The sequence below is a fragment of the Cyprinus carpio genome, chromosome B12 (assembly GCF_018340385.1).
Source record: "Cyprinus carpio isolate SPL01 chromosome B12, ASM1834038v1, whole genome shotgun sequence".
Taxonomy (NCBI): Eukaryota; Metazoa; Chordata; class Actinopteri; order Cypriniformes; family Cyprinidae; genus Cyprinus; species Cyprinus carpio.
Genome location: NC_056608.1, coordinates 21,381,561 through 21,397,064, shown reverse-complemented (window position 1 = coordinate 21,397,064; position 15,504 = coordinate 21,381,561). Strand labels below are relative to the sequence as shown.

Genomic DNA, 15,504 nt, shown 5'->3' with positions numbered 1-15,504 from the left:
TCTCATTGGTCGTATAGTTTTTTTGACGCGGCGCGTCAAACCAAAAAAAACAAACCCGAGACGTTTTTTTAAAAATGACGCTTTTACGCGTGGCGTTTTTTCGCGTCGGTGTGCACACGCACATTGGCGCCCTTTGTTTAGTCACGAGGCGGTTAAACGTCGGCGAATATCGCGCGCGGCGCGAAATTCGTTTTGCTGTACTTCATCACTAACACGATGTCTGTTCTAACATGGGTCACAGTTAGCCAGTTGGCCCTGTTAAACTATTATACCACAGCCATTTAATACAAAAAGCCTCTTTCTCTATTGCTGGCTGAAATTTTGCTGTACTTGACCATTCTCAACCTTTTCTCTGCCTGTTAGAATTAAAGGAATAATCAGGGTTTCCATATATGCCTTTGGTGGAAACATGCTGGAAAAATATACAGCTATATGGTTCTTTGGGTAAGTTCTTGATATTATATCATACCCCTTCCAGAACATGTTACTGCTTCTAGGAATCAGCTGCTAAAGAAAAATTGAAGTTATCCAGGTATCTTTAGTATCAGCACACAGATTGTTCCCAAGTTAAAGACTGTAAAACCCTTCCTGGGACCAGTACCTTTACCTTCAAGTGTTTTTTCTCCAGCTGAAAGATTGAGGTCAGCCCTAAAGCTTCTGGTACTTAACAATCTTAACAAGGCGACAAAGCTAGCGTAGCAACACTTTTTCTTCCATAAAGCACAACTAATGCGTTTCCCAACGCCACAAGAAGCTTTCCCAGATCAAGAGAGCACTTCATAGGATGAATTAGACATGGTGGTGGATGGTTAAGAAAGGCATGGACCTTCATTCAATGCCAATTTCAGATGAAACGTAAAAGGGATGTCATGTGTGATTCTCTCGGCATGTTACAGGATGGATCTGTTTTTTGATTTCAGTTTCGCATGAGCAGATCTTTCTTTGAAGTTTGTGTGGTAATTAAGTGAATAGTTTTGTTATCATTTACTGCATGACCATTCATTTTTTCTTGTATTGAAGATCTTCCTTTTTTATTTCACAAAAAGAAGAAAATGTGGAGCGATTAAATGGTTGCAAACTTTCCTTTTTAGGAGAACTATTCCTTTAGGATGTGTGTGTCCTGAGTCTTTTCTCTTACGACACTCAGTGTTGATTCCATTATGCATTTTAACCCCTGCCTTTGTTCCCCACCCTCCTCTCATGGCTTTTGTTTACTGTCGGTTTCTGTTGGCAGATTTTTTGATATGACCTGGGACAAAACCATATTTTTTTTCAAAACCAGACAATCCCCCCCCCCTCGATATCAGGATATTACATTTTTATTCATATATTCCTGTTTGCAATGCTTCATACTTGTACAACAGGGCTGCAACCACACCAAAAACAAGTAGGAAATGCTGGCACGTGCTCTGCACATCCAGTTTACCTTGCAGGTTTGTGCTTTTGCATATTGGATATTACAGCCCATTGAATGCAAACAAAGCCCATTTGTAAATTCCCATTCATTGCTGTAAACGCTCCTGAATATTGCATAACGAAGTATTCACTGGGAAAAAATAAAAGGCAGTTTATTTGTTGCATCATTTGATGATGCTACAATTCCCCCAAACATATAAACAACAGAAAAATCCATTTGCTGTTACCGGGCTGACTTTATTTTCAACTCGGAGGGTTTGAAATGCAACACCTGATTGTATAATTACAGATCTTTTCAGGCCTGTTTAGCTGACAGGATGTCTGTCACTGTTCTGCTGTTCAAAATGAATTGCAGTATATTTTGAGTAACAAATCCATTTTCTAGGCAGGCCACATTATCAAATCAAACCACAGAGCTTATTTGTCTAATAGGGTCAATGAAATGTAATTATGTTGAAACCTGTGAACTGTGAAATGAATGCGTCTTGTCTGTTGTATTACACAAACAAAACAGAGGAACTTGTTTGTTAATAGTAATTTCATTTTTTATGCCAACATTGCTATCAAATATTTAGGAGTGTTTTACCTGTTTTGGGATCCACGGAGAAGTATGGCTGGCCGTGTAGTATGCTGTACACCACTCTGGCACTGTTGCCGTATGTAGGGTCGTCTGCATCTGTCGCCGTCACCTTCATCACGTATGTACCTGCACACACACAGAAGATATCAGTCGTTTGTGTTAAACCGCATGAATAGATATGGTAAATGTGCTTTGTTCAAGGTTATAACTGTAATTGCATGTAGAGTTTGACCGGGACTGGAAAACAGGCACATCATCATGGGCTGATATAAAACTATAAGTATATGGCTATGTACTGATTCTCCACTGTGTTTTGATATGTCTGAAACAGCAGTTTTTATATTACAAAGGCAGCACTTTTAAATGACCCAATAAATGACAAATCATCCGTACTATAGAAAGAGCTGATGGTCACAGGTCGCTGAATCCTTGTGTTTTTCTGAATTGCAGTGCAATACTGTGCTCGACCACCTCACATTTAGCAGGCATCATGTGTGTTGTTTCTCTTTAATGTTATATTATATAAATGATTTGCTTTGTTTATGCAGGAATAGTTTTCTAGAACAGTTTTCAGATTTTATTCATATTGCACTCCTGCTTATGTGATATTGCTTATATATATAAAGTGCACAGTATATGATGATCGGTATCTATCTATCTATCTATCTATCTATCTATCTATCTATCTATCTATCTATCTATCTACATTTACATTACATTTACATTTAATCATTTAGCAGACGCTTTTATCCAAAGCGACTTACAAATGAGAACAATAGAAGCAATCAGACCAGCGAGAGAACAACAACAGTATACAAGTGCCATGACAAGTCTCAGTTAGTCTAGCACAGAACACGTAGCTATGTTTTGTTTTTCTTTCTTTTTTTCAAGAAAAGTAAAAGTTAGTAATAGTATTAGTTGGTCAAGTGCTGGCAAAAAAAAAGATGTGTCTTTAGATGTTTTTTGAAGATGAGTAAAGAGTCAAATTGAGATTGGGAGGTCATTCCACCAGCTGGGCACAGTCCAGGAAAAGGTCCGTGAGAGTGATTTTGAACCTCTTTGGGATGGCGCCACAAGGAGCCATTCTACTTGCAGAACGCAAGCTTCTGGAGAGCACATAAATTTGAACTAGTGAGTTTAGGTATATTGGTGCCGTGCCAGTGGTCGTCTTGTAGGCAAGCATCTGTACCTTGAATTTAATGCGAGCAGCTACTGGAGCCAGTGTAACCTGATGAGGAGAGGAGTAACGTGAGCTTTTTTTGGCTCATTGAAGCCAACCCTCACTGCTGCATTCTGGATCAGTTGCAGAGGTTTGATAGTACATGCAGGAAGGCCTGCCAGGAGAGCATTACAATAGTCCAGTCTGGAGAGAACAAGAGCTTGGACAAGAAGTGAGTGGCTTGCTCTGACAGGAAGGGTCTGATCTTCCTAATAAGGAAATCTGCAGGACCGGGTCGTTGTAGCAATATGATCTGTGCAGCGTAACTGATGATCGATCACAACTCCTAGGTTTCTGGCTGTCCTGGAAGTAGTTATGGTTGATGAACCCAGCTGTATAGAGTAGTTGTGATGAAACAATGGGTTAGCTGGAACCACAAGCAGTTCTGTCTTAGTAAGGTTGAGCTGAAGGTGATGGTCCTTCATCCAGCTAGAAATGTCTATCAGACAGGCTGCAATGCGAGCAGCTACTGTCAGATAATCTGGTTGGAATGAGAAGTAGAGTTGAGTGTCATCAGCATAGCAGTGATAAGAAAAGCCATGCTTCTGAATGACAGATCCTAATGACGTCATGTAGATAGAGAAGAGAAGTGGTCCAAGCACTGAGCCTTGAGGAACTCCAGTATCAAGAAGTTGTGACTTAGAAACCTCACCCCTCCAAGACACCCTGAAAGACCTACCTGAGATGTATAAATTAAACCACACTAATAAAATTCCACAGATGCCCTTCTTTCTCAGGGTGGACAGGAGAATCTGGTGGTTAACTGTGTCAAAAGCAGCAGACAGATCCAGCAAGATGAGTACTGAGGATTTGGAAGCTGCTCTCACCAGTCGCAGGGCCTCAGTAACCGAGGAGCAGGAGAGTTGGTTGAACACAACTCACTTAAGTGTCTTTGCAATGAATGGAAGAAGGGATATCAGTCTGTAGTTTTCTAAAAGTGCTGGATTTAGAGATGGTTTTTTAAGCAGTGGGCTTACCAGAGCCTGCTGGTGGGAGATACCAGAGTGAGCGAGGTGATGATGATTGAGTAAGTGAAGGTATGGCTGAAGAAGAAATGGCCTAGAGGTGAGTTAGGATCAAGTGGACACAGTAGACTCGCTCATAAGTTTGTTCTTTCTCAAGTGAAGAAGGAGGAGAGATAGGGATTAGTCGTTAAAGTTGTCATCAGTCTGATGGTCACTGATGATTCTTTTCTTATTTGTGAAGAAAACTGCAAAGTCATCAGCTGTAAGAGTGGATGAAGGAGGAGGGGGAGGAGTTTCTTGATTTGTGTCACAAAGAAACTGAGAGAGTGAAGGAAGTGAGGAAAACCATTTAGAGAGGGAAGAGTGAGCGTAGAGTAAGACAGGTGTTACCTGTTGTGGAGTGTGTGCCATGTCAGGAGTATGTGTGAGTGAAGACATTTAGAAGTGATGAGGCAAGATCTGAGGTGTGCAGTGAGTACAACTGAGGTCGGTAGCAGTTTCTGTAGATTCTAGCTGGTTGCCTGATTTGTGCGTCTGTAGCAGCCCTCGCTTAGAGCGATATCAAACAGGCGACAGAGTGTTGAAGTCAGCAGGAGGTTTTTCTATGTGGATGTTGAAGTCGCAGCTAGAGGAGTATCCTCAGACAGTGGATAGTAACAATCCAACTCCTCCAAGCAAGAGTTGACCTGTGGAGACAAAGAGTTCAAAGTCATTTTAACAGGGTGTTCGTGTCCAGTGCTGAAAAACTGTTACCTGAAGAGATGAAGATCAAATTTTCCAGAGATTGAAACCTCCACCATCCCAGAGGGCGAGGGGTGTGGGAAAGAGGGAGAGAGAGTGGCTGCGGGAGTGTAGTATCTTCAGGTTTGACCAAGTCTCAGACCATGAGGAGGAGTGAGTGTGCCATGTCAGAGTATGTGTGAGGTTAGAAGAGACCAACTGGATAGAGGAAGTGAGGTCTGACAGGTGCCTGCAGTGGAGTAACTAAAGTGTTGTCCCGTGGAGCAATAGCATGTGTAGATCAGGTCTTGCTCTGTGTCCCTTGCTCGATTTGTGCGTAGCTATAGTAGATGGTCGCTCGCGGTCTTCACTGAGATTCAAATGAGGCGCGACAGAGCCGTGGTGAAAAGTCAGCAGGCTGAGGTTTTTCTATGTGGATGTTGAAGTCACCAAGCAGAACCAGAGGAGTACCATCCTCAGGAAAGTCTGATAGTAACACGCAACTTATTTAACTCCTCCACAAGAAGTTTCCCAGTTGACCTGCACCGAGAACCGGGAAGATAAAATGACTACAAAGTGGATTTTGCAACAGGGTGGGTTCTAGTAATTGCATTCTGATTCAAATGAACTGTTTCCTGTAAGAGATGGTCTGTGAAGATCAAATTTCCATATTTTTTTTGAGATAAGAAGACCAATTTAGTACCTCCACCCTTCCCAGTCAAGCGAGGGGTGTGGGAAAGAGTTAGTGGAGAGGGCTGCGGGAGTGGCCAGTGTCTTCAGACCCCCTTTGCATCCTTTCAAGTCTCCACTCACACTTTATTTCATTTTAGGTGATTCATGAGGTTGAACCGGAATGAGTAGAATACAAATTGAATATGAAATAAATTCTGCTTTGTTAACATGCAGACTGGCAGGTTCCAGAGACCAACTGGAATAGAGAGGTAAAGGAGTAGAGGTCATTAGGGACAGGCTGCCCATCCAATTGTACAGTGCATGCTCGATCGAGTTTTAGTAGTAATAGTAGAGATTAGAAAGCACATAGTGAGTACAATTGACATAAATAAGTATTTGAGAACAAGCTATAAAAAAAATCTGTGTCCTTGCTCGGTAGAGCAAAGCAAACGCCAATTTGGAGGTTAAGAAATATTATATTTCTAAATGTTATTTTGAACACTTTTTTGTTTAGATGAACATGCACTGCAGAATTGTGCACAACAAGAACAGGCATATTTCATAAAGTACATAGGGTAATTTGTGATTATATATTTTTTTGTGAAAACACTCAAAACCGCAAGTAGAGTGAATTATCACAGTCTACTTTCTGAGACAAGAAAAGAAACTTGAAGGCCTTGGAGGAGAGAGACAGAGTGAAAAAACAAAAGGAACCGAGAGGTAATTGTTCAGATTTTAAATCAAGGCAATTTCCCAATGGAAGTCCTTTTCAACCAGCTGATGCAATTACCTTTTTTTTTTTTTTTTTGAGTTCTCTCAGCACACATCGATTTGCGTTCAGGTTGCTCTGGCCTCCACAGAGGTGAAAACAGAGCATTAAAAACCCATACAGTTCCAGTCTTTTAAGTGACCTCCAAATTAGAGAGTCAAAAAGCGAAATCCTGTAACCCAATGGAAAATACATCCAGAGTCAAGAAATATGGGCAAAGCAAAATCGTCTTTTTTTGTTAACAGCATGACTCAGTTATGCCTTTGTGGTGGCAGCAGCCACAATCGAAATCACACAGACGTCTGCAGAATAGGTCTATAGCTTCAATAGGGACTATGGTGCACTTATAAACCGGTCTATTCACATTTCGCTATCTGAGATCATGTGTAGCTGTGATTCAGCTGGGAAGGGGAGGGTTTCATTTCATTTCATTGCCATTCAGATCAAGGAAAAGGCAATCTCAAAGTGAATTACCCTGATCTGTCATCCTCAGGGAAAGCAACATGAAAAGGGCTTTGGTGCTGGATAGGGCATGTAGTTTATTACACTCGACACCGAATCGTATGTCTGACTTTACCTCTTGCCATGCAAAGCCTTTCTTATTTCTTTTGTTTATCTGAATATATGCTTGGAATTTCCATGATTTTCAGAACCTCTTTAAACTCACAAGCTTTAATTTGAAAATGCTTTAATCTAAACAAAATTGCCGCTTGCTTTCTGCTCAACAGATGAAAGGCTATTTAATCAGTGATATTCTGTATGGTGTGTTGTAACGAGTGGTTTCTCACCTGCAATTTTCATTTTAACAGTATCAGCTTCCATAAGATGTAATTAAACTTTCTATGCACTCTGCATTTCCAAGTGTTTTATCCTCAGATACATTCAAGAGTGTGAAGATATCAAGTGGATTATTCAGCAGTAATACAACACAGTAATAACTTGTGCATTATTTTAATTTAGACAGGTAATTGCACAATTAAGTATTTACTTAATTGCATTCTATAATTAAGTATTTTGAGGTAATTACCTTTCTTGAATGTAAAATCCCCATGGCTTGATATAATTAAGCAAAAATGCACACTCGAGGTGGTGATGCGGCCATGACGCGATGCACAACCAAGGTGTGTGCATTATTTTTCTAATAATTCAACGGCCAGGAGTCAATTATTCCGCTTATACTATGGTTACCACACCTCAAGACATCGATCAGATTATATATTTAAAGGGATTCGTCTGGTTTTTGTACTTAAATATTTCTTCCGCATCTCATCCAACGTCTCTTTTGATGGTTCCAAAACGTCATTTTAAAGCTGGTAATGGAGGCTTGAGTTATTAATGAAGTTATTAGAAAGAGAGTGAGAGAGACAGAAACAAACAGAGAAAGAAATAAAGAGAGAGAGAGAGCTTGTGTGAATTAGGCTGCAGCAGCGTCTCTAAACAGCACTGTTATTACCTCGCTAGTGAGAAATGTCATGTGTATTTAATTTCGAAAAATCATCATCATCAATGTCAGGTTGTTGTTTTTGTTAGTACTGTATTTTCAGTTATTAGAGCTTTACTATGTGAAGTGATATGGAACTGTAATGTGGTCAGGAGAGCTGCCTGGAACTACTCTACGTTCGCCGTGAATTTCCCAGAAAATAATTGCACACCTCAGAACATTCGTCAGCGAATCAGATTCAAGCATTCAACGGCCCCCTAGTGTGTGTGTGTATATATATATTTATATATATATGAAGGGGGTTTTATTCATATTCATACTTTAGAATGTATCATGTGTATTTAAAAATTATATAATTTCAAAATATCTAAATAAAAAAAGTGACCATACGATATGTATATTTATAATCAAGCATATCAAACGCGATTAATCACTGTCCTACATAAAAGTTTTGTTTATAATATATATATATTATATCATATATATATAGGATTTTTTTAATAAATTATTAAATATAGAATTATATAATTTCGTATGGTCAATTTAATATTTGTGAACCACTTTGATAACTGAATTAATGGAACACGATTCACATATGTTGACATTTTATTTACACAAACATTAAAGTAGACATTTTACTTGCATTTAATATGCTTTATGTGCATTTAAAATCACTTTTGTAAATACAGAACCAAAACAGGAAAATCTCATCTATAATATATAGTAGGGGTTCGGGTGCCATTATTTTTACTTTTGAGAATGTCCTATTATTACAGTGTAATTATACAAATGCACTTAATATATGGTTTTGGATTAGGGTTCCTATGTAATTATGCATAATTTATTTTTTATTAAATAGTAATTTCATGTAAAACATGTATAACAAGGACAACATTAAAATAAAGTGTTTGCCAAATATGACCTCAAATAAATAAATAAATAAATAATAATAATAATAATATAAAAAAAATGTTTTGCCTTTTTTTTTGGAAGTATAATAGCACGCAGATGACCTCAAAGTTAATAGACATGGATTAAAATTCAATATACTTCAAAATTTCAGATTTTTTAAGCGTGGTAGTTATTTTTATTTTTTTTTATTTTTTTTGTCAGCACTGCTTTCTGCAACCACAGGGAGCCACTTAAATAGACCAACTTAATTACATGCTACAACAGACCACTCAACAGTAAAGACAGTTGTGTAGTACTGTGAAAGTAAATTATACAAAAATATAGGGCAGATGGAGACAAAAACATAATTGTAATATTTTAAGATAACCTCATGTTGTTTCTTGTTTACTTCCATATCATTGTATGTATGGCAATGTTGAAGCAAAACAGACGTCTTATCACTTACGGATTATGAACAGTTCCGCTGAATATTGCTTACCCTAAAATAGTCTCTGAATGCTTTCTTTTAAGACTGAACTCTCTTGGGGCCTTTGACTACAAATGATAGTGAGTACGGGAGAATTACTGCTTCTATTTATGGCACTGTATTATTACAGGCAGTTCCTGAACTTCATAAAGCAGCATTGTCAAAATTACCATTCTTTAAAAGTGTATACAAATAACTCAGAATTGAATTAATTTGGATTTAAATGAACTAAATGTGAATGATTCTCAGGCTCTTTCTTTGGATACCGTTTTGTGCTCTCAGAATGAGGCAAAAAATAACAGTAATTGTAGTGATTTGTGATAGTCTGATGTTATATGACACTAATGGCGACATATTTTATTCTTATTCAAATAAGACTCCTTAAAGAAAATACTGCATTTTTTTTACTATACACATTCGCTTTTTATTAATTAACTTCATGATTCATCTGTCAAAATAACTCTGAACTTGTTGACAGTTACTTTTTGGTACTATCACAGGCGCTGTGGCTTAGTTGGTAAGTCTAGTAAACAGGAGATCTTGGGTTCAAATCCCAGGCATCAAACCCCCAACTGCTCCCCGGGCACCGCAGCATGAATGGCTGCCCACTGCTCTGGGTGTGTGTTCACGGTGTGTGTTCACTGCTGTGTGTGTGCACTTTGGATGGGTTAAATGCAGAGCACAAATTCTAAGTATTTAATTTAATTTAATTTAATTTAATTTAATTTAATTTAATTTAATTTAATTTAATTTAATTTAATTTAATTTTATTTTACTTATTATTATTATTATTATTAATAGTAGTAGTAGTAGTAGTAGTAATGTTGAGACAACTGTGGGCCAATCTGTTATCTTCAGTATCCTAGTTTTATGACTGCAACATTTTTATTTTTATTTTAAACCTCTGTTTCATTGATTGGCTTTCATAGGTTAAAATTTAATTTAATTTAATTTAATTTAATTTAATTTAATTTAATTTAATTTAATTTAATTTAATTTAATTTAATTTAAAATAAAATAAAATAAAATAAAATAAAATATATAAAGCTCCAGCATTCGTCTGCACTGTTCAACTCTGTTCAAGCTTCATTGTGCCATGTTTGTAAATATGATATGGAAATGTATAGACTGGTTGAAGTCCAATTATAAATGGTTTAAATATTTGATATGTTTTAATAGCATGCAATGAAGGCAAACAACAACTGTGGCCCATTTTCTCAAGTTTGCAACTAAAATGATTAACAAGGGAGCTTTCTTCTGTGCCCTTGTCTATCATTTTGACTATAAGTCTGTGAAGTATCCAGTTAAATGTTATATAACGCAAAGCAAGCAGCACTTCATTGACCATGTTTGCAGTGAACATAGCGTCATATTACATCGCTCCCCAGCGTGGCCTCATGCAGGGATTGATGCATGGTCTGCAATCATATTTGACATCATGATTAAGAATATTTGTCCAAATAATGGAGGCCATTATGACTTTAACAAGCTCTGCGATGTGTTCCATGAATGCAAGAGGATAGCGCTACATTGATCTGCTAGTAGTTATAGCGATTTGATTAGGCTGTGTGGAAATCAATACAACTTCTGGCCGGCCTTAGAGACAGCCTTTTTAGAGAAGCAGAGACAGTAACAAAATAAGATCCCGCTGCCATCATCACCCAGAACAGATGCCTTGGTGAAATAATCAGTAATACAATCAATGTTTCTAACATGTGAGATGAGGGATCCTACAAGGGCTGTGTAATCCAGTTTGGTGTGGATTTGGAGCCCAAGCACTTCTCATTATCTGACGGCACACAGCTCCCCTCTCCCACACCAAGGAATATTTGGCAAACTCCATAACATGTGGAAAAAACATGACCTCCAGCATCCCTCGCTGTAACATGGTGACAGTTATTCTTTTTTTTTTTTTTTTTTACAATTTAATTTAATTTTAGTGTAGTTTTGGTCCTACAGTTGTTTGCATTGTTCCACTATTTTTATTTTATTTTATTTTATTTTATTTTATTTTATTTTATTTTATTTTATTTTATTTTATTTTATTTTATTTTATTTTTTTACTAAAATGTGTTCCACCTAACATGTGTTCCTTTATTTATTTTAATTTTATTTTATTTTATTTTATTTTATTTTGCTTGCATAATGCCGCTGTGTTGAATAACAACTGTCAATATGGCAATTTTGTAAAAATGATATGGATTTATCTACACACACACACACACACACACACACACACATATATATTAAAAATTTGCACTGTTAGTTAATGCCTTATACCTAACATTAAACAATACATCAACTTTAAGTTGTATAAATCATTAGTTCAGATTAATGTAGGATGAACAAACATGAATTATATTAATATTACAAACAAATATAATATATAATAATTAAATTAATATATTATTTATAGATCATGATAATAAATATAATGTTTTTATGTATAAATTAACATTATTCTAGAATAATAAATCCTGTAACAATTGTTCATTGTTAGTTCATGATTCATTAACTAAAGTTAATGAATTCAACCTTACTCAGGGGCGTCGGACTGGGGGTAAAACCAGTACTGATTACCAGGGCCCCAAAGGAAGAGAGGGCCCTTGAAAAGTCTGGAATATATTTTATTTTACCTGGATATTTTCATTGGGGGGTCATGGGGGCCCATCAGGACTGCCTATGCATAGGGCCCGGGATCTTGTGCAACGCCCCTGACCTTACTCCATTATTTCCATAAATAAATAAATGAATGAATTAATGAAAAATCAAGGAAACTTAATGGGCTTCTTACCTACAGGTGACATCTCAGGTACACTAGCTGTGTAGGGCCCTTCCAGGAACTTTGGCTCATTGTCGTTGATGTCCTGCACCTTGATGACAAACTCTGACTCTGGTTCCAGCGGTCGGTTGGTCTCGACATCCACCGCTTGAGCTCGTAGCGTGTAGTAAGGCTTCTCCTCGCGATCCAGACTGCGTAAAGCATGTATGTCCCCGGTGATCTGGTCGATGGTGAAGATGGTTCCAGCACCATCGCCTGAGAGAGTGTATTTCACTGCGCTTTCCCCTTTATCCAAGTCAGTGTGCAACTAAAGAGACAGAAAGAAGAATATGTAAAACGCATCTAGAATACACTGAGTGATCAAAATTTTGTAAAATGACCATAGGGTTATATTTGATGAAGTTAAGCGGAGTTGCAAAACATTGCCTTATTTTCCCAACATATTACAAGTTGTTTCAGAATAGAGGAAGAGAGCACTGAATATAACTGAAGCATGCTATAAATTACAAAATGTAATAATTGCCAGTAATGGCAGATTACAGTATTTAGATAAGAATAGCATGTATGATGAATACATAAAGAGTCTGGAAGTTTATAATGTAATTATTCCTGACAGAAAACTTTAGTGTTTAGTCATTGACTTCACATTTCAGCATATTTGAACTCTGAGGATCTGGTTTGCTCTGTTAGCCTGCAAGTAGATGAACCTGACCCATTCTCAGTATGTTTTGTGTTACATGAATTTATTTCTGGTTTCAATTGTACATTCAAACCGACACCACATTTGCTATATCATAAATTCCGATTCAGTTCAATCCAGTTCAATTTTAATTTAGGTGAATTGCATTTGAATGCAGTTGAATCAATAATATTGTTAATTAATTCAATAGCATATCAGCACTGTACAGTGTTATTAATCATATGCATGTCTCTCATCTGACGAAGCATCAATCAAAGATTGTGCTGAAGTTTTTGAGACAGTCAAGTTTAAAAAAAGCTTATTTTTTTCCCCCAATCTGCATGATATCTAGAGCACATCGTAAATCAAAAAAAGAGCTTAATTATCAGACTGCTTTATTATCATATATCTTCACATTCAGAAATGAATGAAAAGAAAGAGAATAGAGGTATGCAAAAGATAAGAAGAGCTAAAACTCAACAATCAATCCAGTAATAACTAGAAGTCGAAAAGTTAGGTAATACTAATTAAAAAATGGAATTAGCATAACAATAAAAGGGATTCATGTGCTGACTGCATCCTTAAGAAACCTCACAATATCCATGCAGAACTGGTGAGAACATCTTGTCTCTCCCTCTGATAATAAGTTCAGGAAAAATATAACATAAACTGGACTAAGTGGCCTTCCCAGATGCTCATTATGCTCTCAGAAGAAACACTTGCTCTTATTTTTTCACAAACATGACATGTTCAAACCATTTAGCATAAACTGACAAGCAAGAGTGATAAAGTGAGAAATGTGTGTTTACATGCAAATTTCTGCCAAATCAGAGAGAGCGAGAGAGAAAAAACAGTAGAGGAGAAATACAGTAGAAAGCATGGAGAGTTTGAGTGTATACTAAGATGTTTGTTGCCTGTTAGACGTATTCATGCCACACCATTTATGAATGATGTTTGTAATTTGTAGTTTGTGATTTGTTTAGGTGTTTTAAAATTATTTTTTGAATATTTAATATTGCATAGGAGTTCTATTAGTGAATCAGTGAAAAAGTTCATTTTAATTTAAATAAGCTCTTTATTTATTTTTTTTATATATATATATATATATATATATATATATATATATATATATATATATATATATATATAATATTTTTACACTTAAGGAATGGTTCACCCAAAAATGAAAGATTTGCTAAAGAAATTTACTTATCCTGAGGCTGGACTGGAGTCATGCAGATTACTGTGATGTTTTTATCAGCTGTTTGAACTGTCATTTTGACGGCACCCATCCACTGCAAAAGATCTGTTGGGCTAATGATATAATGACAAATTTCTTCTAATCTGTTCAGATGATGCATATTATGTTGTTATTGTGATTTACCTCATGAGATCATGCTAATTTCTGAAGCATGCTTAAATATAAATACTTTTATTTAAACAAATGGAAAGTTACATTGCAAATTTATGGCTTCACACATATGTTTAACATCTTCTTTGCGAATAGTGCAAGTATACAGAAAAGCTTAGACCTATTATTATGCTATTCTCAGCTTAAATATCTCGAGTAAAGATAAGCACTGGATTTTTTTTGTGTTATTGTCTCAGTCAACAGGTGCTGAGAGAGCAACAGTCAAATACTTGCCTCCTCTCACAATAGGGACAATTAGAGGCCTGTTCTACCGCCTGCGGATTCAATAGGGTCCTAATATACTGGAGGAAAAAAAATAAAGGCTCTATTATCATTCGGAGCCATAAGCGAAGAATCAACCTGTCAAAATTACCTCTTCAGCAGTCTTTTTAGTGGTTACACAACCAGTAATTATTAAAGCTGTAGATCTTCCTTCAGAGATTATCAAGAGAAGCCTATTGAAAATATGTTTGCCTCATATTTATAGTGTTTTTCAAAGCCCTGACAAGAACTCATTGATCTATTAGTGTGCTTTTTGTGTGGTTTATAACCTCAGCTCTCTACGTTACATATGTGTTTCTATACTGTATGTGTGTGTGTGCATGATCATACAGTTCGCTACATGGTGTCTGGCCAGTAATTAAATGCATGTTTGGTTTGCTAAGGAAGTGTTAGCTCCATGACTGGATATTTCTTACACACTAGGATACCGAAACCCCTTGAGGACCAGCGTTCCTGCACACTCGTTGCATGCTAATATAGTCAGACCGGGCCTAAACACTCAGCCAATTCAGTTAAATAAATACATTCCCCAGCGTGCGACGACTGCAAGGAGTCTGAGGAAACCAGCACTAGAGTCATTTACTCCAAACCCACATGCATATGTGTTTATGGATCTGTTTATGTGTTTATGGATGTGAAAAGGCAGACATCTGTGCAAGAGGATAAATATACATCTGTGTGTGTGGTATAGATCCATTAGGGGTGTGCAGTGTGATCAAAATCTTCTTTCATATGTGGACATATTTTTATTTTATTTATTTATTTATTTTTTTTAAATCACAGTATACAGAATGTGTATGAATATATATGCATACTGTGATTAAAAAAATCCACATATGATATAAGATTTTGGTATAATTGGATATATAATATAATATCCTGAATATTATATGGATTATTATTGTTATTATTTTTTTATTAACATATATACAAGGTCTCTGTGCTCGATAAGGATGTATTTATTTAATTTTACTATAGTAAAAACAGTAATATTTTGAAATATTATTTGCAATAACTTTTTTTATTTTAATATATTTTCAAATGTAATTTATTCCTGTGATGCAAAGCTGAATTTTAAGCATCATTACTCCAGTCTTCAGTGTTACATGATCCTTCAGAAACATGCTGATTTGATGCTCAATTATTACTGATGCTCAGTTATTAATAAATGTGCTCAACTATTTATAATG

The 15,504-nt window shown here is 36.4% G+C and overlaps 1 protein-coding gene across 1 annotated transcript in view; it reads right to left on the bottom strand.

The window, feature by feature from the left end:
- The window catches only part of LOC109107675 (cadherin-12-like), a 78,597-nt gene that overhangs the window by 47,595 nt on the left and 15,498 nt on the right, over positions 1-15,504 (bottom strand). The window contains 2 exon segments of the mRNA XM_042735942.1: positions 2,003-2,122; positions 11,955-12,249. Of these exon segments, the coding sequence (XP_042591876.1) occupies positions 2,003-2,122; positions 11,955-12,249 (415 nt within the window).